At 45.8% G+C, this 27,018-nt stretch overlaps 1 protein-coding gene and 1 long non-coding RNA gene across 2 annotated transcripts; one reads left to right on the top strand and one right to left on the bottom strand.

Moving 5' to 3' along the window:
• Positions 1–3,006: 3,006 nt before the first annotated feature.
• On the bottom strand, positions 3,007–9,585 carry LOC139785430 (uncharacterized; the record flags this gene model as incomplete). Its single annotated transcript, XM_071724591.1, has 2 exons — positions 3,007–6,837; positions 9,424–9,585. Coding segments are annotated over 2 exons (1,173 nt in total), but the record flags the coding sequence as incomplete, so codon positions are not given.
• Positions 9,586–17,975: 8,390 nt separating this feature from the next.
• On the top strand, positions 17,976–21,135 carry LOC139785431 (uncharacterized). Its single transcript, XR_011721942.1, has 2 exons — positions 17,976–18,209; positions 20,705–21,135. It is a non-coding gene; the product is annotated as an uncharacterized lncRNA (long non-coding RNA).
• Positions 21,136–27,018: the final 5,883 nt, after the last annotated feature.

Here is a 27,018-nt window from a genome sequence, read left to right as displayed (position 1 = left end):
CGAGGGTGAAATGTTAAATCGCCGTTCGATCGAGTTAAGCCCCCAGTAATATCGCCACTACGGGTCGCGGGGGGACCGCGCGGGGGAACGTGCCTTAATCGGATGGTCCATCGGAAACGAGAATTATGGGAGCGCGATGAACGACGAATATATCGCGAGACAATGGCACTCTTCGCGACGCATCGACGGATTGCACGTACGCGCGCACCGGCCAAAGTATGGCCGATCGTTGAAATCTCCGACGTTCTTCGACGTCGCTCGATCACAATTCAAGGTGGCCGACTATGGCCCGACCTCAATCAATTAATTAGTGGACTAAATTAACGCAGAATCTTATAGAAAAGTAATACGTGTATATCTACGATGTATCAATACAAAATCTGAACTGAAATAATGTGATTTTTAAATAACGACGATATGGAGCATATATCCTTATAAAAGTGCTATGTTTTTTTACACACGAAATAATACCGCGACATTTAAATACTATGGTATAAGTATGAGAAATATGTATCGCGTGTTTTCCTGCATTTATAAACGCGATACTTAACTCTATTTGCAAATAAAAGAAAAATTCAATAAATGTTTAAGCGTTTAAACTGTTCTGGATGCAAGCTCAAACATTTGATAAAAGGTGCGCGAAAGGGTCGCACGCAAATACAGTTGGCATTAGAACGTGCAGCTTAATATCGTAACGTTCATTGAAATCTCTCGTGTGATTTCCTTATTTCGCCGCCGGGCCGGCCCGGTTGTCTATTTGCGACGTGTCCAGCTTCGTAAAGTGGCACGGGTTCCTCAATAGCTTTTGCGAAACAATCGAAGCCAAGCCGGCGAACATCTTGGCGTAACAAAGACGACGAAAGTGATTCGAGTCTATCTCTGAGGGAACGCAGCTTACGGCCATCGAGTCTAATGGGAGTTTCTCATCGCGTCAAACTCCGCTGGCGGACTTATCGGTATCGAATTGACAGATCACGACTAGCGCTCTGGTATAAAGGTGGAGCACCGCGAGCAAAATAACCGAAAATCGATAAAGTAATAAAAGCAATTTGCGCGACGCGACGAGAAACAAGGACTGCAATTCCAAATATTCACAACATTTTTTAGATATATGTATGTACGTGCATATGTATGTATACATACCTTAGGATATATATCTGCATTTATATCATTTTCATAATTGAAAGACCTAAGACATAAAAAATAAATTTAACGAGAAAAAGGGAGGAATTTGGAAAAAATGTTTTTAAATAAACGACTCGCGTTAACTTGCTCGTTATGAATATCGCATGTTCAATAAACAGTACATTATTTGCAATTATTAAAAAGCAGTTTCAAGAATCGTTTGTATAAATTTTATTGTTATGAATTCGATTTGGATCTGCATCATGTTCTGTCGATTACAAAATTTATATTTACGTAAATATAGCAAATGATGTGGTGGAGATGAAGTAAACAGGCTACGGTGAAAGCAAAAACATAGAGAAACGAATGCACGAAATTCGCACGTAAAATCAAATATTTATCGCGGGTGCAAAAGGCGCGCCGCATTTAAGCGCGGGAAATATAACGGCGAAGGTGGTAACGTTGAAACTCGGAGAGATGTAGAAAGAGACGTGAAAAAGGGTGAAACCCCGAGGGTTGGACATACACCCGCCTTCCTAGAATCCTCGTTATCCGGTCGAGCGGCAGCGGTCGTAACCAGCGGTGGCCACGAAATATCCGAAGAAAAACACGTTTCCAAGTCCGAATCGATAGCAACAATGCTGTGGCGAAGAGAGCGCGAGAGAGGCTTGGCTCTCCCGTGGAAGCGAGGCTTTAGGGTACGACGGAGGGTTGCTTGAGGGTGCGCAGAAGGGAAGGAGATAGAGAGAAATAGAGAGAAAGAGACAGAGAGAGAAGGAAAGAGAGACAGAGTCGGGGGAGTGAGCACGTGAGGGAAGCAGAGGGTGAAAAGCAGAGCAGGGTGGCAGAGGGAGAGTAGGAGGTGGAAACGAGGTGGAAGCGGCAGCCTTATTGGAACTGAGGGTAGGAGGTTGAGTTTTCCTGAGGGCTGAGGGCTGCGAGGGAAAGAGAGAGAGAGAGAGAGAGAGAGAGAGAGAGAGAGAGAGAGAGAGAGAGACAACGAACGAGAGGGAAAGAGAAAGCGAGAGGAGAGAAGAGAAAGAGGAAACGAAGGAGATAGCTAGCTAGGGGGAACGCGTAGAAGTTGATGGAACGAGGTCGCTACAACGTTGGCAACAGCCGGATGAGTAAAGACTGCATTACCTATGGTGCCTCCTCTCCGAGAAACGATCCTCGCTCCACGGTGAGAGAGTAAGGGAGAGAGAGAGAAAGCAGGTGAGTCGTCGACGCTGCCTTCCCTCTCCTTTGTTAAAGGCAACACGATCATTTCGTCCTCTTTGTTCGCGATATTAAAGTACGTCAGACGCCGAAGCGACTGTGCTTCTATCTACTACCAGGGCAGGAGGTGGAAAAGGAAGAGGGAGGAGGGTGAGGTGTCAATTGCGTTCGTTGTGCGCGCGTGGAGTGCAAGATCGACCGTTCATCTTCGATGTATTGTACATATCCATCGATCGATCAAAGCTTTTCGGGCATTTCGAAATGTCGATTGCATACAAATAAACTCGATACTTACGTTCGTATAATGCGATAGTCGCAATGGGGCGAGACGTAGTTGAATCCCCTGCGCGCGCAGTCCTTCCTTACATCCTATATGTAATATATATTCATTATATCCTGTACGGAATATCCTGCGATCGCATGCGACGTGTTGTTGCGACATGATGCAAGGCTGTCAAAAATGAACAATCGTCAATTCTTACATGTTTCTTTCCTTTCCTTTCTTAGAACAGTGTATCCAGCCAACTTGAGCGATAATACTAATTATAAGACAGTGTAGGAAAAGTAGAGAAGCGGGAAGGGAGCTTGAAAATTGAAATACATCAGAGGAAGACTGAGAAGGATGCACCTTTTTTGGATACGGTGTAAGTTACATATGCAATATTCTCGAGTATTTCAATTTCATATATTTTTCCGTCTGTTCCGCGCGCACAATTTAAATATAATAATATTAATACAGTAATGTAATACTCATGTGATAATAATTAATAATAATTATAATAAAATAATGATAAGAGAGCAATAAGAACAGTGGTAGTAAAAATAGTAGTCATCCATGATTATTACGATAATAATAATGATAACCGTGATAAAAGAATGATCGCTGTCAGTAATAATATAATCGCGCGCTCTTACTTGGTATAGACTATACGCACTATGATACAACGATTATGTACAAAATAATATACATATATTATACACATACATACATGTATATGTGTGTATATAGTATATATATATATGTGTGTGTATATATATATATATATATATATATATATATCTGTATATAATACGTCCGATGCGACGACACTCTCAAGGGTTCTTAACCCTCGTCTACTTTCACGACAATTATCGAACTTCTAGTACAAACATCTTTTTTTTCTGCAAGCACATCTTAAGGCCTATTTATCGGTGTAGCCCACTTTTCCTCATCGGCTAACGACGCGCTATATATTATACACGAAAGACGACTACCTCGAGTAATATTATACACGGAGGAGGGAGCTAGGCTACGTACACAATCAGACACGAAACGGGTTTCGCCGCCCGAGGACCGTCGCCGTGGTCTCGATGCGAGAAACAATCGATTACTAACTGCAACCGATTCGTCTTACCTGCGGTTTGCTCTACGAAGACGAGAGTCGCTCTCAAAGACGAGAGCTCGAGAAGTGATGCTGCCTTTGGTATATATAATCGATATCGGACCCGGCGATCGCTAAGTGAACAAGTTATTTCACGAAGGCATGTATAAATTAGTCAAGTAATTTTCGTAAAACAAAATAAACCAAGCATTTATTTATATTTTTCTGAGTAAATCTCAATCGCATTAGATTAATATCGTGTTAATATTCATTTTAAAAGAACGATATAAATGTGAAACATCGTTTAACTATTTCTAGAAGCAAAATTAGAAGAACACGAAGATTTTTTAAATAAAATAAATGAGAGAGAAGGTTATACTAATAATCTGTATAACCCTATAGTGATAATGTTCATTTTTAATTCAAGATTGATATAAAATACGAATTCAGTTCTTCGTCTGAAATAACGTGTTCTATCAGACGGTCACGACGCAGTATTGTTAAAAAGCGTTGATAATGGCAATAATACGATAATTAGTACAACGTAAGGGGAAGTTTGCGGCCCGTGGATAATACCCGGATCTCGACCGGTTCGGCGAAACGCGACAAGACGAGACGAGACGAATCGCGCGCTTGGACTCGCCTTGGATACCCTCTCATTGTGTAATTACACGCGATAACATTATTACGATTACAAGGTAGAACGAGATGCCGGCTAGATGCAACCGGTCCTTTCCTCGTCAATGAAACACTACTCGATCGCGCATTAACCGACATTAATTCAGATCCGAGATTGCGAGGGCATTACCATCGTTTACAAAACTGACGAAACGCGTTTCCTTATCTCTCGACAAGCATGTTCCCCACGGAAAAATATTCTCTCTTTTCCTTCAATGGACCTTAAATAAAATTCTGTTAAAAGAAAGCTCGTCCTCTGAAAGATTAAACGGTATCGACAGATTAATGTTGCATTACTTATTTACCGCTCCGATAGGTTAATTCGCGCAATCTGTTTTTATGATTTGTAATACAGAAATTATTAGCGCCAGGATATTCCCGGTTAAAACGAGACGTAAAATTCTAAGAGTCCATCATTCATCTGAAGCGTCAGTCGTCCATTTTGGATCACTATAATTAGTCGGAGCGAATCGCCGCGCGCCTTAAAAGATGAAAGACAATTCGTCAGGTCGGCAACGACGCTGAATGTTGTCAGATTCATCGGATAACACTCGAAAGCGAATCGGATCTCCTTCTCTGTCTCTCTCTTTCTCCCTTCCGACTCCGTCCCTATCTCGCTGGCTCGTTGAATATTCAGGACCTTCGCGGTGTCGCCGCGCGGACTGTCGCTCTTGCCCTGCCTGGAATGGATCGATTCGGAACCAAGTCCGGCGGCGCGGCAGCCGGATCACGATCCGCTCTCTCCACACGTAACGGATCTCTAAATATCGGACATAGAAAGCGCCGCGCGAATCCCTGACACATCGACCCGTATTTCGGACAGACTTGGGGAATTATTCCGCTCGCTTGGCCCGTCATCTATATCGGGCGCCGACCGACGTCGGACGCAAGTAAAACGTCAGGCCGGTCGGCCCGATCGGATGAAATGTGTGACACGAGCACGACGACAATAATCGATCCCGTCCGGTTCAATATGTAATTGCGTTTATCTGTCATTTCGCCTCTCGACCAAAGACGGAGAGGGGAGGAGGACGACGGCGAGCAGCCGTTGCTGTGTTCGCAATCGCGCACGTCAAACGGATACGTATTTAGGAACGAATTAAAGATGAAGAGCGACCGCGATCGACATTTCGTACGCGAAGCCTCGTGCAGCCGCGTGACTACGACAGAAACGCAAATAGGGCGGTCGAATTTTAACGCGTATCGTGTGTTTTTGGTAAATACAGACTTCCGTTGTCTGACCGGGACTTAATCTTTTTATCACCGACGCTTGTCTAGAACGAATTAACATCTCGATATATGCGAGACTACAGGCAGTATTATCGACGCGAGTTATAATTCTGCTTAGGGAAATATTAGTTTTTTTTCGCTTCTTGATAATCATTGCTTTTTATGCACCTCCGAGGAAAATCAGTCTACCCATCTTCTCCTTATACTGATTAATTCACGAATGATTCTCTCCTGTCTGGACCGATACTTCCGTGCCCATTATCATCGTGCCCGCGAGAACATTGGGCGACGTCGATGGTAGAACTAAAGGGCTCGGCGTGAACGACGGTCTCAGTCGCTCAGTGAGCGCCAGCATCACTTGACAATGCAGATGTTGGATGGTTGCCAGTAGATTAAGGTTCGTGTCGATCAGGCCGGTAGCCGGTGAGAACCTCTCCCTCTCGGCGCTCTCGGTCTCCTCGATGAGCGGCGTCGCGACGGGTGAAGCGGTTTTCGATTCCGTTATTTCGGATTCCCTTAGCGCGAGGGCGGCGGCCACCTTGTTCTTCTCCTGGAGCAGTCTCTGCTGATGCTTCAGGTACGAGGTGGTGATAGGTAAGCTGTAATCGATGGGCGTGTTCTTGGGATCCAGTCCGGGGCTCCAGGGCCTCGGCAACGGCTGGCCGGGTTGCGGCGAGGGTGTCCGTCCTTCCGGCAGCATCCGTTTTTTCTTTGACGACGCCGAGCTCTTCGAGCTCGCCCGGTCCGACTCCGGCGTTCTCCTCGATTCCGGCAAAGTGTCCGAACTCGCGAGATAACCACCATTCACCGGCTCCTTCTTCAATAGGTTCGTGATACTCAGCGGATTGTACTTCTCGTCTTTGTCTTTGTCGAGTTTCGAGTCCGCGGCGGCGCTACTACCACCGCTGGTCTTGTGCTGCTTTTGGTGCCTGTAGTTGTGCAAGTTCTTACCCTCCGACGACGCGTGTTGGCCGCCATTGCGCTTAGAGCCACTTTGCACCGACGAAGACGTCGTCGTCGACGACGAGGAGGTCGCGAGAGCAGCGCTACCAGGATTTGGACTCAGCGAAGTTGTCGTCGACCCCAGCGTCGCTGACTGCACGGACTGCGACTGATTAGATAAGTTCGTCGGACTAGGCGTCCGTGGACGCCGTTGGCATTCCGTGCAACCCAGTAGAAATCGCGTTACCGCTTCTCGGGGTAGGAATGCGTATGTCTCTGTAATCTGTAACAGAGAAAGAGAGAAGACCGCTCTCTTTAAATGATTCACATTTCGATCTTAAATATTATACTTGGAAATCTCCGTCTGTTGTACCCTCTGTCATTTATTAAGATTTTAATACTATATCACGCTATTATTTTAACTTTATTGTAAAAAAATTGAACAAGATAAAAATATGTCCAGTTTCTATGAGTTATAACTCATAGATGAAGTCAGGAAAGCCTCTCTCCTTCAGAAAAATATTTCGTACAGTATTTTATGATAATTGTAGGTGATACTTGAATAAAAGTTGTTAAAACACTAAACTATGTTTCATGCTAAGAATACGACAGCATCCGACAAGAAATATCAGCAAAGATCTATCGAGATAGGGTGTATCGATCAGATCTTCGTTCTCCACATCTCGAACATTGCGCTTTGCGACGTATATTCAGGCAGAAGCACCGTTCGGTCGGGCAATTAACCAATTCCACCCGGCCAAGGCGTCGCATCCAAGTGCACGTTCGTGCAGTAATAATAGGCAACCACCATTGTCAATCGACGCGTTAATGCGCGCGCGAATGGCCCTTCCCGCACTCCGGGCGAACGTATCGCTGTCACGTGGCGCCGTTTTACGCGCGACGCCCACTGGGGAAAATTCATGAGCAGTATAACGGAACTTTGATGCCTTCTACGAGAGGAGGTGTTCAGCCGGAGGGATGTTTCCCCGCCTCTTAATAGGAAACGTTTCTCTCTAAGGAAGTTGAGGGGGAGGGGGCGGCACATAACTTAATCAAGGAGGATGGCAGCCTCCGTGAGAGCCCGAGAAAGCCGACGGAGGTTGATGTGTACGTGTGCGTATAACTGCACGAGTTCCACGGGAGAAGGGGTAGTAATTCGATAAGATTTACTCGAAACCTTGTAACGAACTCAGAGGGAACAAGGAACGCGAAAAAAAAGATGTGTTTCTCAAGTGAAAATCCGAGACAATGCATTGTACTTTAAATCGACTTGTTAAAATTCGTCAATATTTCGGTTCGGATTTGTGAAAGCACAACGGGATTGCATTAGAGTAATTGCACGGAAATAAATTATAAGATAACTAGAATATTTCTCGATAGTAATAATAATATGACATTTCTGAAGGAACAGCGGCTGTTTATCTAACAAATGTCGAATTTTGTATTGGATAAAATATTGTATTAAATATTTAAATATAACGACAGAATATTGTAGATTAAATAAACAAAGTCTACATTTAGCTTCTCGTGATACATGACAGAGTCTTTCATATTTCGTCTTTATTTTTTATTCTTCTAAATTTAAGAAGTTTTACAATAAATATAAATCGATATGAATGGTTCTCGAATACAGTTGCAACCGTACGGCTTTCAGCGGAATTCTGAACGGAATTCTAGAAGTTTTGGACGATAATTCTCGCTCGATTACGAGGAGATCGACTTCCGATTAACTTGGAACGGCAAATTGTACGCGTTGTAACACGTAACATGCTTAACATGCTGATCCGGATGCGCGTTAAAGGCGCGAGTCGTCAAAGGCGAATTGTGTATACCAGATCGGTCAATTCTGCAACCCTTGCGACGTAACAGCGTCAACTCGAAATCCACCATCCCTTACACGTGTGGTGGGTGGTATCGCGTTGCGCAACGCGGCACCGTGACATAACGCGGACTCTCCTCTCTGGAGCCGATGAATCCCGCCGCCTAACGCCGACTTGAACGTAAAACAGTTCCACCGTCGCGCAAATGCTCGAGTGTGTGAGTAAGCAGGCAATGCAACAAGTGTCCTGAGGTTTTGAATCACAAGCAGATCGCGGCGTGCGAGAGAGAGAGAGAGAGAGAGAGAGAGAGAGAGAGAGAGAGAGAGAGAGAGAGAAGAGAGGATAGAAGGCCGAAGAGTGGGAGGGTGGTCGCAGGGGCCGACGATGAAGGGTAGAAAGAGACCACGTGCTGAGGGTGCAAAACAGAAAGAGAGAGAAGAGAGAGAGAGAGAGAGAGGAGAGAGAGAGAGAGAGAGAGAGAGAGAGAGAGAGAGAGAGAGAGAGAGAGAGAGAGAGAGAGAGAATAGATATGATACCCAAGAGAGAGGTTTACACGAATGCGCCGGAACATGTGAGATGACGTGTGGTATCGAGTGTTCGACGCTTGAACGCCTCGATGCCTTCCTTCGGGAACGGTAAATATCGCGTGTCGCGGGCAACCATGCAGGAATTCACCGTTTTGCCGATAACGCCCGAATTCTGAATTCGATCACTTCGCGGATCGACGGATACTCGACAGTTAGTGCCGAGCCTTGAACCAAAGAGTCGGATGCTGAGGGGATATTATTTGCACGCGAAGATGAGCGATTGGGCCGTAACAATTGAAGACAAGTCACTTCAACTTACGTTCTTTAAATATAGAATCGTATTTTTTCAACTTATATATGCGACATTTTAAATTTCTAAATCTAAACCGATAAAACAAAGTGTACGCTTCTTTTATATGTTAATATGTCTATTTGTTTCCAACAAAACATTTGCGAAAGTAAATATAATTTTTTTAAATTATCTTTAAATTATCACAGCTTAAAATTACGACTGCGACTTACCGTTCTGTAGGTGCGCTTCTGACCGGCATGCTTCCCAGGACGTCCTTCGAGATCAACGTGAACGGCGTGGATGATGTCAAAGAAATTCTCCACAATTGCGACTTTCTTGTACACTCTTCCTGGGACCGTACCTTCCGCACCATTTAACGCCTGTGAACAGAATTAAATACAAGAAATGGTGAGAAGCATGTTTAATTCATCATTGTGTGCAAATATAATAAATTTAATGAAATGTTATATGTATAAAAGAATGTTAAGATACGATTTTATGTTTCGCAGTTTCTATTGTCTTACAGTCTTAAAAAAAGTGAATATAATATAAGCGATTCAATATTTAATAAAAAGTTTTACACACAGATATATATAATAATTAATTTAAACAGCTTTTCAAGAACTATACTATATTCAGACGCCACCTATTGACTAAAAGGTAACTTGAAACTTCCCTTCAGCTTTCTCAATCGGCAAACGTGTGTTTGGTTCACCAACTGTTACCGACATAACCCTGACAGTCTACTTTACCGACTACTGGCAAGCGAATTTTCCTAGATAACATTACCTGCTTTCGATAAAATAGTCTTCACTCGTTACGTCGATTTAAAAAAAATTATAATTATAATTACAATTTTGGCGATTTTAACTCTGAAGTTTTAGTAAAACTGCAAAAAAAACGAGGTCAAATGTATTGTAGTAAGTCAATATAATTTGCTATTTACGTTCTATATTATATCATGAAAGAAAATGGCTTGGAAGTATTTTAGCCAATTGTGATTGCAAAGAAAAATTTTTCTCGACAGTTTCGTTTTTACTCCATCATACGTAGGTAAATACTTCACGATATTATGAGAAGCTATTTAATAATACATTTTTATAAAAAATAAAATCCATTCCCCAGAATTGGGATTTCGCTCAGACTGATTAAGACAAGTAGATCTTGAACCTAATCTCACAACGCATCTTCCTAATCAAGCCTCGCCGTTTCCCATCTCGCATGCATTAACGGAATTCCTCATCAACCGCGCGAAATTTACTTGTCCCTGTCCGGGCCGGGGGTTGAGAACCGCGGCGCGTCCTGCGTAATCTTAATTAATCTCGTCCTAAGTACCGGCATCGCCCGCGGGCATGGTCGCGGTCAGATTGTTCCAGCGAACTTTGCGACCTCAAGAAGTTCGACGCGCATGCGCGACATTATTGTATTTCCCTAAACACCTGTTGAAGGGTAAAGTTGAACTCGTGGAGTTTAGCGCGCGAGCTTAAGTGGCTGTGGTCAAGCGGGATAACAATAGCGACGCCTATCCGATCACATTCGCAAGCCGTCCTTCGAAGGAAAAATCGCCCTCGTGCTCGAATTAATAGTTGCCGCTCTCAAATTGCCTCCTTCGAAAATAAGCACGACATTAATGGAGCAATTCAAACGATTTTCAATTATTACGGGAAAACTTTATTTAATCGCTCTAAATCTACGCCTCGATAAAGACACAGAATGAAAATAGATTAATCGCGCTCCGCCTAACCGAGTAAGTAAGGAAACGATGAAAGTAGTGGTATTTCACCGGCGATGTTGCCATCTCCCACTTATGCTACACCTCTCATGTCTCCTTACAGTGCCAGACTAGAGTCAAGCTCAACAGGGTCTTCTTTCCCCGCTAATTTTTCCAAGCCCGTTCCCTTGGCAGTGGTTTCGCTAGATAGTAGATAGGGACAGTGGGAATCTCGTTAATAGAAAACCATTCGGCATTGATGCTCCCGAGTGTACGTTTACGAATACACGTTCGTTAGTCAGAGTCGAACGGGAAATCGTTTTATTGGCAAATATGCGTAATGCGATATTTCTCACAGAAATGGTCGCGCGGTACGGAAGGCGAATCGAAGATAGACACGAAATATCGTTTAATTGACTGCATCTTTTATTCAAAATCGTATCTTTACTCTATTATTTATAGCACTAGACATCACAGACGCTATTTATTTTTAATATTTCACTGTTACTATTACACTATTAACCACACAACTGTCAAAATATGTCATGAAGTAAGCGCAACAAGAGAACCAATCGGCATCGCAGAAAAGCGACAACAATATTTCGATAGATTCGAGTATCGATGACATGTCCTTTTTAGAAGAAGGAGGATGTCGGTAATTTTTATCGTCATTTAGAAGAGGATAGAACGCTCTATCTCAAAATTATTAAGTCTTCCATATCTTTGGAATATAAAAGAACTTCGATGCACTGATAATTGTCTTATCGTACCCCTTTAGATACTCTTTTATATTTTTATTATTATTATATATAGAACTTTTAAATGCGGTAGACACCGAGCACCGCGTCAGAGGATTAAAACGCGGAAGTGCGTGCACGCATACGATAAGTGCCCCAACCAAAGGGGCTCAAAGAACTATCGGGGATAAATTTAGCCCTTTATCCGAGCTGCCCTCAGTGTCAGCTCCGCGTTACACGGCCAAGCTAATTAAGCGCGTCTCGCCCTCACCTTTACTCACAACGTATACATCTGCGTCAATGATTAGACGATCATCTAATGCATCAGTGGCCATTGAATCAACATCCTCCCGGTCAAAGGAGCGTAGAACTGGCTTTATCGCTCTGTCAAATTACCAGGAAAGCCGAGAACCCGATCTCACTTTCGCCTGCCTCTCTTTCGAGATAAAGGCGCGAGGGGAAAATAACCCGCATTCACCTCTAACGCTCAGCGCTAAATGTGACCATTCGATCCCGAGTCTTTTTTGCGATGCGAAAATCACGTTCAGGATCGTGAGGTGCTAATCAAGCAATTGCGATACGGGCTAAAATTTTCTTACAGGTGCAATTATTGAAAAAGAATTATGGATAAAAAACGCGACACACATATAAATCCAACATCTGAAAGAATCGTTTATTCTTAAGAAAAACAAATTTTGAAAGAAGCAATACGATCTCTTTTATCTGGAAAATGAGAATTTCAGAAGAAAAACCGCGTGACATATCTTGCAAAATGTAAAACGTCTGAGACAACGAATTTATTCTACGCTCGCATACAAAAAGGCAACTTCTAATAGGAAAATCTTTGCGCTGCATAAATCATTTGCTAATAAACAGAGAATTTCAAGGAACAATTTTTCTTTATTTTATAGTAATAAGATTATTAGAAGCAATATGAAAGCTATATTTACCGTAATTTAATCTTGAAATCTAATGTTTTTCATAGCCTACCATTCCAAGAAAACTACATAAAAGTTATAAATTTACGTAAGCCGAAGAAAAATAAAAAAAATTGATTAGTTTAAATGAATGTATGTACATTGTACATGATTTAAAAAATGTGTCAATCGATGTGGAATAATTTCAATCAATTGCTTATAGCCGCTCTTTTTAATCGAGCGATTCGCCGAAAAGAAGATCGCTAAGTACGAGTGATACGGTGAAGAAAGAACTGAACGCGTCGGGAGACGACGTTTCTCGACGCGACGAGACGGTCCAGAATAGAAACGCGTCAGCGCTGCCATAAATCCCTATATGAGGCGCGTAAGACCCCGGCGGGGCCAAGATGCGCGGCGGCACGGCGAAACGAAAATCCAGATAGGTATGGAGGCTGTTTTTAAAGCCCCCGCGGACCACGAACGAGTTTGCATTTTAAACGAACCCGAATGTAGCTGCCGCCGCCGCAGCGCAATGCCGAGGGGAGAAAACAACGCGACACGGCGACCGGCGAAGCGGATTAAAAAAATTCACGAGGGAATCGCGCCGCACCGCTCAGCACCGCTCAGCGTCGGGACGCCGCGCCGCGAATCGCGCGCGGACGGGGAGAAAAGTCACGTACCGGGTGGTCCGCGCGAATCGCTTCCTCTTCCGGCGTAGATAACAGGCGGGGCACTTTCGCGCGATGAGAAGAAAAGAAGCGCCGAGGGAGGAGAGCTCGGAACGGTAATCGTCACCGGCGCGGGCGAGCACTTTCGAATGTTTCCGCTCTCGCGAGATATCGGCGAGCTATCTAAACGACTGGGACTCTCGCGATGTGCGCGGGGTTTTCACCAACTAATGCGCTGTTCGCGAGCAGTAATTGCGATGTTTAAAATATTATAGTATATATTCAGTATTAATTGACATTCAATCCGTATAATCTAGCTATAATGTTCCTCGAACCATTTTTTTTCTTAGTGCGATGTAATCACATATATTTACTGATGCCTAGTCTTATTGTGGCCTTTATTGCACGATCACGATGACAGGGGATCTAAAATGAGCGCGATGATTTTCACGACAATATGTGTCGTCTCTTTTGACGATACATCCAGCTTAGAGAAGTGTCTCCGGTACGACTACTCCGGTACTTGTTACTTAAACGACAATTTCACAGTATCTGCGAAGTCGCGTGTAACCGCGGTCGTCGCCGGCGACTGTAAAACATAATCTGCGCGAGCACGGTCTCGCTCGGAAAGCGCGTATCAATGAGTCGAGGACGACCGCTGCGCTAGCCCTGGCTATTGAAACAGTACCGAAGTGGCGTCGTAACGTTGCATAACAACGATACTAGGAAGCGACGGGAAAGTAGCACGGCATCGTTCGTGTGCGAGCGCGCGGGCAGGGGGACCGACCGTTAAATATTCTCTCAACGAGGTCGGATTACCTCCATTACACCCGGCAAGCGACGATGATAACGAGAATGGCGATACGACGACCCGAGGCGGGCAGACGGGCAGACGGGCACAGGCCTGACCGTACTACCGAGAAATCCTGGCGCAGTTTTGCTGGCACGACAATCACCGAGCTTAGGATATCAGCTCTCCTCGGGGTCGTTTCTTCGGCACGTCGGAGCCCGGGAGGCGTGTGATTGGGTTAGTTTTGGTTTGTTGGGACGGGACACGGTCGGCCGGGCCACCCAGTAGCCATTTAGATAAACGACCGGCCCCTGTTGAGTGCCGCGGGATGCCAGCGCCGGAGTAGAGGAATGAGAGAATAGGAGAGAAAGACAATGCGAGAGAGGGAGAGAGAAGGAGAAGAAGAGAGAGAGAACGAGAGACGACCGTGTTAACGAAGAATGGAGATCCGCGCGAAGAAAAGCTCCGACTCAACACCGAAGTCATACTCGATATCCAAGGAGAAAAAGTATTCGGAAGCGGGAAGACGGAACAAAGAGATGCGCGATGAGACATAGTGGTCCTGTCGAGCAGGCGCTTTTTTCGCCGGAAGCAGAATCGGGTTTATTACAGCATTTCTCCAACCATTGTGTCGCGGTGATTGTGGAATTTTCGATTAACGATTGAATTAAATTACATACGAACGCCCAGAGACATATCCTCTTTTTTTTCTCACAATTGCAGAAATTTAAATTGCTCCGTCTATCCCATGTTGTGAAGAAATAAAAAGATTCTCAAATAAACCTATAGAACTTTCAAAGGCATAATAGCCGCATTTCAAATAAATCTTTTGAACGGAAATATTGTACGGAAAAGTATTTATGTAACGTAATGGAAAGTTGAAATGCAATATGATATAAAAACAAAACTAATGAAAAGTGCAGCAAAATCCAGAGAACAAAATCGGATTTAAATCCGCGATCTTCGATTAAAAATGCCAAGGACTTCGTTATTCATTATGAATGACACTGGTGGTTACTTTGGCATATAAGGATGTTTAGGAGACACACCTTGATATGCTTTATTGGAATATTTTGTCGACGCAATAATCTAAACGGAGATATTAGAGAGAGATTTTGATATTGGGGCGGAGATATCGTTTTGAACCGAGCATATCGAATCCATTCGCCGAAATCGTTCCGAAGCAATTTCGAACTTCTCCAACGCGGCCACGGCTTCTTTGGTAACTCGAGCCGTCGAGCATGGGGATAATTTACAAGTATATCGATCGCTCTCGCGGAGGCGAAGAGCGCGCGATTGGCGCGATTTTCATACATATGCGTATACGTGTGTGTATATATATGTATTGGCGATACAATTCCCGATTCCCGCGAAATCGCGCTACGCTAATCACGGCTTTTTTGTTTACCGACAACGATTTTTCCTCGCGACCGTTTTATTCGCGCTTTTTAAATCCAAAAGCGCCGACTGTAGATTTTTCCGATAACGTCCGCTCTCTTGGTACATCCCGCGAACCGCGTTATCGAGGTCAAACCCACCATAAAGCGTCCCATTAGCTTCGGGCGTACTCGCGTTACACCCACAAACCGCTACAGATCGATACAGAAAAATGCGAGCGAAACTTTTCTTCGCATCGTCTATTCCATCTGAATCATTTTTTAGTGCATCCACTTTATCCTCTTTATATTGAATTCCAAAACTCCATATAAAGTCTTTCACAAACAAATATCTTGATTAAGGAAAAATTTCTAAATTTCACTATATTCATTAATACAAATAAAATGTATAAGATATAAGATTTCCGTTATTAAGATCAAGTACGATGGAGCATTTCATATTAAGACTATCCGTTAATATACGCAGTATTTAACAACCAAGATGCTAACATGTGTCTTTTATTTAAATGTCAGAAAGATTCCGTTCCTTTTGTATTAAAAATGCTATAAATGTTATCTACGAAAACACATCTCAAACACATAAATAGATTAGTCTTCACCGCGTAATACTTTCGATCGGTAAAAGGGATAGAGAACGGTTTTTCCCCAAAAAATTCCACTCCCAGCATCTTCGCCAGTAACAGAGGCCGCTTTATCGTGCGATCGTAGCTATCAAAAAGTGTCCCGGTACCTTCTTGGAATACCGGACGAGCCTGGTGCTGCGACGCGGGGGAAGACCCGTCGGACCCCCCCTCTGCGGAAACGCGAGGGAAGGAAACTTTCATCGCTCTCCCGGCCGACCCTAACTGTCCACTCGTAAAACCACTCGTCGTCCCGAGAGCCGTCCGTCCGAGTGGCTCCTCATCGCATCGCTAACGACGACGACAACGACGACAACGACGACTACGATGACGACAACGACGACGATGACGACGACTATACAACGACGACGACGACGACGACGACGAAGCGCACGAATCGATAAGAGAGGTAGGCAGTCAGCAACTCACACCAGCGCGCCAACCTGGAATCCGGGACGGCCCGTGACCGGAAACCGATCGCGCGCGCCGGCCGCGCGGCCAATCATCCGAAAAGCCGCGTCCGGCACGCTCGCTAACCGGACGATCCGACGGAAAACCGGAACGTCCGCCCGTCCCCGGAAATACTCTCGCGAACACCAAAGACCGCTTCGATGAGATTGTACGCGATAATGATCGCCTTCGTAATTCCGAGTGCGGAGGTTCATTAATCATTAATATTCTACCAATTTATAGAAACCTGACGAGACTAATATTCTAAAAGATAATTTGTTAGTGCTGAAGAATTATAAAGAATCGCGTAGTTATAGGAACTTGAAAGCTTGCACGAAATTTAACGGGAAAGTGGATGAAAACGTCTTCTTTTTTTTTATTGATATTATATAAAAGCTTTTTGATGAAAACAAAATTTCTCAAGAGGGTCAGCAATTTATGAAATGTGAATAAACGTAATGCATCGATAATATATTAGCTTCGGCCATTATTTCATTCTTCAGGAATTACATGATATACGATTACTAATTAACACATCGATTCAGCGCTAATATTTTTTTATATCATTCTATGTATAAGAATCTGTAAGAATTGTATCGTACGTATTTCTCTAACGCGTATAAATATTTAACACCACCTAAACTTTAAATGATATTAAGCAAATCTGAATCTGGAAGGCATTCGGATATTTCTCCGTGCATTTAGATTAAGTGGTCCTTTATTTTTGACAGACGAAAAGCGTCTCGTTGAACTCTACGTCGCAAGTCTCGCGACTAAAATGAATGAGCGAAATACCGGCGCTCTAACACGTTTAATTGGCGGTCGAATAATTATAACCGATGGGCAGTATCACGCTTGCGTAACCCGGTGTCACGAAATGTCAGATGAACGCGACGTTAAAGTCAAGCCGACGTGTGGCGTGTGAGCGAACGGTCGCGTTTTATTACAACGTTATTACGTTTCATCGTGACGTTTTGTACCATCACACAATGACGATGCGAAATATCAGCATTTAACCCATCATTCTCGTGTCCTATCGGGCCCATGGTTCCAGCTCTTATGAAAAAGTGGTATAACCTGATTTTTTTTTCATTTGCATTTCCTCTACTTAACATTATGTAACTAATAACTGTCTAATGCAGCTAGGCCCGTAGCGAGTTTTCTTTATCAATATATATGATCTCAACTGATATCAGATCTGAGAAGTATGACAGTTAGATTATAGTAATACGTAATTAATACGTGTGATAATTGATATCTAATAATTAATAGAAAAACCAATAAATACGAAAACACTATTTAACTTCGCATTTACGACGTAATCGTTCTCGCTACGATTTATTATTTCGCTCTAAATCGGGTCGAGCGGGGTCACGCTAAACTGTCATGCGATTCCCGACGAGAAGACGTCGCGTTATCGGCTGTTCGCTCTTTCTCTCTCTGTCTCTCTCTCTCTCTCTCTCTCTCTCGAAGTACCGTCATGCTGACGCAAAGTGAAACGAAGCGCGGAGTCGCTCCGTATCTCCTTCTTCCCTCCGTTCAACACGTGAAGAGAGATCACGATCCTCCATCTATCTCCTGGCTCCCAGTCTGTCACGGATTCCCCCGGATGTTCGTCGCGCATCGACCGCCGTTGTGGGACGAATAGAGACTCGAATCCGATATGTAGCGTATACTCTCAGAAGATTGCTAACGTACGCGGTACCCCCTCGGTACCGGACACACGGTAAGTATTCACGAAGTCCGGTCGAGCAACGTACTCGGACTTGAGGACCATGGCGATCACACGCATATATATGTATATACGCTCGCGAATGAGGTGCGCGTGCGGGCCCTCCGGAGCCGTAGGGAGCGGCAGAGAGCGAACGCAGACGAGAGAAGGCGGAGGAAGAAGAAAAGAATAAGGAGGAGGAGGCGGAGGAGGAGGAGGAGGAGGAGAAGGGCCCGGATCCAGCGTCGAAGAGACTTGACAGGGAGCCTAAACGGAATAAATTATTACACGAGCTCGTCGCCGTGGCCCCCCTCCGTCTCCTCGGTTCCCCGCTTCTTTCTTTAAGGACGGATGCCACCCCGCCGTTAGCCGTCGAGTGTGCGGGCCGCCCTCCCGGCACAAAGATTCATATCTGACTCGGGAGGCCTCTCCCCCCCCCCCCCCGAACCTCTCCCCAGCTGCGCCTTCAAACGGGACCCCTAAGCCCGGAGCGGGACGGGATCCGGACAATACTTGTCCGTCCGGTCGGCAGCGACGGCGGCGACGGCAGCCGCGGACGAAACTTCGGCATTCTCTGACTCTCTGCCTCTTCACCGCGCTCCATCCCGCTCACACTCGTGTTCACTAAGTACGCTTTCCCTCGCTCTCGCGCAGGCGTCGCTCGGAGCCGCCTGCGGTGTCGGAACAGAGTAAGCGGGACAGCCGGAGCGTAGGGGGGCACGACCACGACGTAGGACGAAGGGAGGGGGGGGGAGAGGGACACCAGTGGGGAAGCTCGTGGCGCGAGCGAAAGAGCGAGAGCGAACGAGCGAAGGAACGAGGATGGTGTCCGCGACAAACTGGAAGTCACGAGGAGATACTACACACGCAGAGACTCTCCATATCTATGTTCGAGGGGGAAAGAGAGGATGCGCGCAGAAGGATCCACGAGAGAGGGAGAGAGAAGGAGGGAGACAGAACGGGATGGGAAGTGGGATACCGTCGGTGGCGTCGGTGCCGGTGGAACGGCGGCAAGCACTGGCAGAAGTAGCGGCGACGAAGTAGTGACGATGCGACGATGCGATGGAAAGGTGGTGGTGGAGGAGGAGGAGGAGGATGAGAGACGCTCGGGAGGCGGAGGAGAGAATCTCCGGAGATTCCATGCGTGGAGAGCCGTACGTGGAGGAACGGGCCAGCCAGATCGGGCCGCTAGCCTTGCTGGTTGTGCACGGAAGGCAAGCAGCTGCTAGCCGGCTTACCGCCGCCGCGTATTATACGGAACGAGAGGGAGAGAGAGAAAGAGAGATGAACTGAGTTAAAGCAGGAGACATTCCGAGAGGGGGGGGGCAGAAGGGGGTAGCGAGAGCGCGTGAAAAGAGTCGCGGCGAGTCCGGGCCGGCCGACCGGCCCGTAAGCCTCGCTGTAAAAAGCACGCGCTTAAAGAAAGAGAGAGAGAGAGAGAGAGAGAGAGAGAGAGAGAGAGAGAGAGAGAGAGAAAGAGAAAGACAGAGCGAAAGAGATACACGCTACGTGAAACCTAAATTACGCGGGAGAGACCGCGTTATGCCGAGACCGTTCTCCACCTCGGTCGACCGATCGGCCGGCCGGCTAATATAATATCAGCGACGCCTGGAAATGCGATAAACCCCGTCGCGCCGTCCCGACCGTCGCGTCGCATCGCGGCGCGGCCCGCCGGCTCTAATTAGCGGCTCCATATCGGAAATCGATGCCGGTGTGGCCGCGCCGATGTAGTATTCGCGGTCGATTAAGAGCGTGTCTCAGCTAAAAGGTAAAGCGGCTCGCCAGCGATGCGCATTTACAGTTCTATTTCTTGAATATATATCTCGTCGGAAACGCGCGCCACTAATCCCCACCGATCGAACCTAATTAGCGATTTGGTATCGAAAATCGATATGCGTTGGACAACGATGTAGCCTTAGCACAGTCGATTAAGAATGTCCCGATAAAAGATAAAAGCCTAAGCGCACTAAACATCCATTTATGTACTCTCTCCCGCTCGTTGAACCTAGTTTATCGAAAAGCCTTGCTATTCCCCGAGGCGATCCAGGCTGTTTCTCATTAGCAATCAAAAATCAATTTAATATTCTCGATTTAAAACATGTTCTGATAATATCGCAAATTACCAATAATTCTATTTATAATGCTCCTACTGCTTATATACATTTTATCAAAATATAACGCCATGCTAATACGGTCTGCGGCTTCTAATTAGCGGCTAAATATCGGAAATCGATATTTGACGATATGGTATTTTACTGGCGATATAGTATTCGCGATTAATAATAAATCGATTAATAATAAAATATTTCTATTGATACAATATCTCTATTAAATGTACGAAAAGTTTGAGATTTCTTCCTATAACGGAACAACTTAGCAAATATAACGTGCTAACATAAGTGTAACAATAAATATTATTTGAATAATCATTTATGCTACATTGTGCAAATTATAATTATTAATTTTCTATAAAATGCTGTAAATGATGAATGAAATCGATAACATTACAGGTTGGAACGGAAGAATATCCATTTCACGGATGCAATCTACGTAACGAAAACGCTAATTGAATCGAAAAAACTGAGTGGCATCGCCGGGATGATATGCAGGAGTCAACGGGGTCATCCGCCGACGAAAGGAAGGGTCGCGAACTCCTCGACTGCGTCTGGCACGGAAGAGTTCGCCAATCTTGGAACAATACCAGGAATTTTCCGAATACGAAATTCGCGATTCTTTTCGAGCTGAAGCATTTAAGGCCGAAAGTTTATGGTAACGCGGTGGTCTCTTGTAATGCGTCTCAAAATAAATGTGTGTAAGAGAGAGAAAGAGAGAAATTCTATAAAAAATATTTCGAGATATCTTGAATCTTATATGATAATCCATCAAAAGACATAAATGTTATGAGTGTTATTCTAGATAATATATGATATAATGTCAACTACTTATACTTGAGGTTTTTTTATTTGATTGTGAGATACTTGTTATGAGCTTATGAATTAGAATAAAATTGCTTTAGCAGAATTTCATTATTGAAAGAGCAATTTGCAGAATTGGTATTTTCGCAAAAGCCGACTTTACGTCTATACCGAAATAAACTTCGCAAAGAAAACGAAAGTTTTATAAATATTTCTTTAATCAGTTTGAAAAGTTATATGTTAAAAATCAAACGGCTTGTAACATTGATAATATCAGTTTGATTTTAGAAAAGAAACAGAATAATTAATTCCCAATGGTCTTTTAAAATTGTTTGACACTCACGCAGGTTTAATTCCATATTCTTCATAGTAAAATCAGATCAACTGGTGCAATCTTGTATCTTACTTAAAAGCAAAGTCAATCGGCAGCTGGCCGGTTTCCCAGGAAGCTCGTCCATAGCGAATCACTAGGGACGGGTTTCCGTTGTTCAACCCCGATTTACGTGAAAACGCCGGCGGGGCGACAAACGTATTACGGAAGTGACCGCGCTTCTGTCCTCTCCGCTCTCATTCTCCCTATCTTTCTCTTTCTCCCTCTTGCACTTTACCACTCCGCCTCTCTCGTTCATCAAGCGAATGCGTGCGCGTGTTTGCGTGTCCTCCTATGGTCAGCGACCAAAAAAAAAAGAGCTAAAAAGAGAAGAGAACCTCGACTGTGGTACGAGTACGAGTTCGCGTTTCCACCCTCGTCGACATTGGAAGCCGGAGACCACGGGGTAGAGAGCACGATCCGCAGTCAACGCGAACGATATAAGCCCCGTCTCGCCCACCCCCGCGTCGCGCTCGTCCTCTCTGTCGCCGTCTGTCTACCCGATTCAACCCCCTCGTGACACCCACCCCCTCAACCCCCAACGTCGTCCGTCCGTCCTCTCTGTCCGCCTGGCGTGTCGGATTTCTGTTTGCGTTACCGTGTCACGCATCGAGCCTCGTCGCTTCGAATTCGATGGTGTTCTCATCCCCTGCCCACCTCTCCGCGCCAATGCCGCGTCGCACACGCTTTACCATCGGACGTACGTGTGTAATCCGGAGTCTCTCCAGCGAGACATTCCGGCTAATAATTCCTTATTGCCGTAAATCGCGAGAATGCTCGTCGAACCGTTCGCCCGCTCGCCTGCCCGCCCTCTCGTACGCTCGGTCGAAGTGGATTTTCGAGTGATAGAGCCGCGCGAGTCTGATTACGCATCGCGATATATTCTGCATCGTGTTAACGGCACCTGTCAGTATTTTTAATGGAAAGTAGCGCCTGCGATCATCTTCGCGATAACTTCGAATAATCAAGGTATAATACAACATATAATACAATATATTGTATATAATATATATTACATAAATACATCTGAAGGGAAAAAGAGAACAAATTATACAAGATATAACAAGACCTTTCAGTCACATTTGTGAAAGAAATATTATTTTCTTTATATATTTTGTTAAAATATAATTTATGAACATATTATTTCTGTATCATTTTCTTGGTTTCCCATCAATTTACTTCCACAAATTCGCTTAATGATTCCACAAATTGTAAAAAAATACATAAAAAGAATTTGATGTAGACTCTTCTCACACACACACACACAATCTTCGTTTTAATTATTTAATTAAAACATAAATATTGTAACCCCACACATTTATCGCGAGGTTAAAGGGCACGAGTCATCTCACGCGTATCACAAATCTATCGCCGATATGATATGCGTGGTCAGTACACGTGTATGCATATGTGTGCGTAATATATTGCAACGGTGAAACCTGGCTGCAAGTTGCTCTCATTTATGTCATTTTATTATAACGGCGCCAATCAATTACAGCATTAATATCATTTCGCGCCGAGTTTGATCAGACCTAAAACCCGCAGCCAACGGCAAGACAGGAAATCACATGCGCGTGAAACAATCGGTGGAAAATATAATTATCGTCATTATCACTAACAGTATTCCAAACAGAATATCCTACTCATTACCAAAGCCCTAGCGATCTATCATTTAAAGAGCTCCCACATCTGCATCAAGTCAATCGAAAAATCAAGTCGTTGAACGGATAAGAGAAAGCGCGCGCCAGAATCCTGAGATATCCTGTAAAATCCTGTAAAACGCTGGTGTTTGATACGTAAGCGAATCTTTCGCCTATTTCCCTATTTTGTCTAAGCACGCGACTATAATCGAAGCCGACACGGAGCGCGTTCTGCGCGGTTAACACCCGGGTCCGGAAATATCCCGCCGGCGTCTCTGAATAGGGAAAAAGCTGGCGCGCGATCATCGAGCGTGCTCGATGCGTCCAAGTTTGCGGCTTGCTGCGGGAAGCGGCCTCGCCTATCTCGTTATCCGGCCTCGGATCTCTCCTCTCCGGTAAAACGGTAGCTGCTACATGTTCGCGGCACGATGGACGAGAGAGGGAAAGAGAGAGAGAGAGAGAGAGAGAAGACTCGCGTGCGCGGCGAGTCGCATGATACGTACCGACACGGATTCTCGGGCACGGTACTGCGGAACGGGGGTTTCGCTCGCGCATGATTTGAAAAGTTGATGGAAACGGCTCGGAAGATGTAAAAGCCGCGGCGCGCGGCGCGCCTCCTCTCCACAAAAGGCCTCGCTATCCATCCACTCGCGCGCTCGGGCTCACGCAACGTGCACCGCTCTCTCCACCTTCTCCTCCCCCCACCTCCTCCTGCTCCTCCTTCTCTCGGCCTCTCTCGCCGCGGCACTCGCAGCCGCACGCTTTGTTTTTCCGCTTTCCAACGTTATCGCGCCCTTTATGTTCCCGCTCGGCGCTCCCGCCGCCGCAAAAAAATAGCAAGAACGAGAATATCCGACCGCAGTCGGACTGCGAAAGAACAGGGAGATTCCGGGACATTATCATATATATCGTGTTTTCTTATATGCATATTACGATGTATTTCGTATATCTTTAATCTTTATTTTAGAATCAGAACACTTTTACTTCTGCGAATAAAAATGAGATGTTGAATTTATTTTCCACATCCGTTAATTAATTAGAATCCAGACTTGTATACTCCGGTAATGTTAAAATCATTGATATACGATCAAGGGTTAACAGTATGAGTTCGGGGGGAAGAACAAGATATCTTAGAAAGAACCGGTAAAACTGGAGCCGCCCGGTGCGCATGCCAAGCGTTTATTTCAGAATTATCTGGCGAGAGTGGCGAGGAAGGTGAGATCGCGGCTATTTGCTCTTGCGAAACCGTCCGATCTTGATTGTTTCATCGTTAAGATCAGGCGTATTAGAGACGGTCCGTGGTATAGCTTCCTATCCTCGAACAGCCGGCTGCATCGATACACGATGCTGCTCTGCCCGTCGCCGTCACTGGTGTACCCATAGCTGTTGCTAGGTACCACGATATCTGATTGCACGCGGGAATATCGGTCCCTCCGACCGATCCAGAACGGGCCTGTATCGACCTGTATACCGGGGTATCGGTGGATTGAAGTATCTTTCCGCGGATTTTAAACGCTTTCCTCGATATCGACACTGCACCGACCATTCGCACTGCAACCGTCCGAAACGGCCAGTGATTTAAGTACCGAAAGTTCGCGCCAAGCTCTACGGTCGCCTTCGTTTTTAGCTACGTCGCGTTCATTTCCTACGTCAGGAGAAGTCCCGTTTTAGCGAGGGAGATATTTCGACGAGCGTCAACAGTGTGGAGTCTGCAGTCCGAAGAATATCCGCGAGATGTTTTCTGCCTCGATATTTTTACGACGGATCATTCCCGGGCTTCCCGCGCACACGTTTTCGACCTACGAATTGTTAGTGCCAAAACTGACGTTTGCTTTTTTTTCCTAGATTCTAAAAAATTCCGGTCTTTCCGTGTATAAGTTTTCTGCTTAGTATTCAGAGCATGACGAAATCTAATCAGGTCTACCGCTCGTGTGCGATGAACTACGTGCGTTCTACTTCGTGATTCGGCGAAGTCGACCGATAATTGTATCTATCGCACATATAAAACAAGCCGGATCTGGAAATCCTCGGTAGGAAAAAAAAAGAAAGAAAAAATCGCGACAATCCTTTCGCGGTGTCGATTGCACAGGTGTCGGCGGCTTTGCGACGATAGCCCCGCGCGCGCGATTTTGCAGCGCGATCAATCACCGTTCTCGCTCTCGCCGCGTCGTTCGTTCGCTCGCTCGCTCACTCGCGGTAGCTTCCTGGCGGCAGTCGGCTGCAGCTGCTACCGCGGATGCTGTCGCCACCGCCGCCGCCGCCGCCGCTACCGTTGCCGCTGCCACTACTAGTAGATGCTGCGATATCGGACGGCGCGCATGCATGTGGGAGTATGTCATTACCGTGACGCCTAGGCAGTGCGACGTGGCGTATTGTGTTTGAGGCCGCGGCGGCGGCAGCGATGGAGAAAGAAGCGGGAGAGGCGGCGGAGGGTAATGTCGAAGGAGGGAGACCGGCGGCAAGGCAGGGGGACCGTCGGGGCGACGCAGGGGAACGGCGACGAGGGCACGCTGCGCGTGCGCGCGAGCGTGTGTGCGTGCGCCTCATTAACCAGACGTTCGCGTTCGGCATTCTGGCGAGAGAGAAGGAAGAGGAAATTGCAGAAGAGGAGGTGGCGAAGAGGCAGGGGGGGAGGACGAAGTGGAGGACGAGGAGAAGGCGCTGTAGGCCAAGCAGGGTCGAGCACGAGGCCCGAGCCGGGCCAAGCCGAACCGGGCAGAGCCGTGCCGTTTCAGGAGCCAAGCTCTGAATTTCGCATTTCGCTCATCTCCGTCCCTCGTTTTCTCTCTCCTTCGCTCTCTCGCCATCCTCTTCATCCGTCTCTCTTCGTTAAGTAGTTGTTTCTCTGTCTCTCTATCTCTCCCTTTTACAACCCCTTTTCCCGAATCTCTTTGTATCACCACGCCCGGCTCTTTTCCCGGTTTGGCTTTCCCGTATTGGCGAATCAACGACATACCAGCTGGCCGACCGTGGCCCGCTAAAAGCCCAGGGCCCACCGAATGGTCCCGCGCACGGTAGGATGATTATACCTGGTGTACCACCCGAGAATCACGTACGCTCGTTCATCCGACTCGATCATTTGAAAAGCGTTCAGACCGATCGGTCTCAGCGCCGGTTCGGATTTCAAAGAGAGAGTCTCGTTACCGTCGACCGCAGATCCAGCGGCGTTTTACAATAGCGAAATCGAAGGGTATACGGGTACTCGAATGGGTTTAAAAGTTCGCCCCAGGGTGCAATAAACTACGGGCAAACATCGTTTTTACTTCGTTGGACTTATACAGCGTCGGACATGAAAATATTTTCCGCGATTAAGATTAATTATACGCTCCATCCTGAAACGGTTCTCGGATTTCGACATTTCGATAATCATTATCGAGTTCTCCTAATCGGGAAGTGTTTTAGCATTCTCTTAGCTGCATCGCCCTGATTTACTTATCAGTCATCACGATCATTGTAGTAAACTGATAAAAGCGCGCAGAAAGAAAATATGCATTCTTGTGTGACATGTCATGTCTCGCAGCTAGCGATTAAATGAGATAACGAAGAATACGAGGAACGAGCGACGCGGAAACTCGCTCGTGCCCAACTTCGGGGTTCGCCGGACCCCAAAATGATCTTTTAAATGCAACGATCCAACATCATTCACGGATCGGCGCGTCCCGCGCTCATGTCGAGGAACGGCCACGAGCGATTCCAAAGGTGGGTCGTGCGCTATATAACCTTTTACATCCGCCCCGGTTCGGCGCCGAGTGTACACACTCTAGAGCTCACGCAACTCGCACACATACCCGCTTTGTTTCTTTCTCACACCACGCGCCACGAAGCCCTATTCTCGTCGAGCTCGCTCGCTCGCTTACTCGCACGCGATGTTCCTTTCTTCGTCGCGCTTTATTTCTGCC

The sequence above is a fragment of the Temnothorax nylanderi genome, unplaced genomic scaffold, assembly GCF_030848795.1.
Source record: "Temnothorax nylanderi isolate EJ_2023f unplaced genomic scaffold, tnyl_v1.0 TNYL_tig0799_pilon, whole genome shotgun sequence".
Lineage (NCBI taxonomy): Eukaryota > Metazoa > Arthropoda > Insecta > Hymenoptera > Formicidae > Temnothorax > Temnothorax nylanderi.
This window is presented reverse-complemented; position numbering and strand designations above follow the sequence as displayed.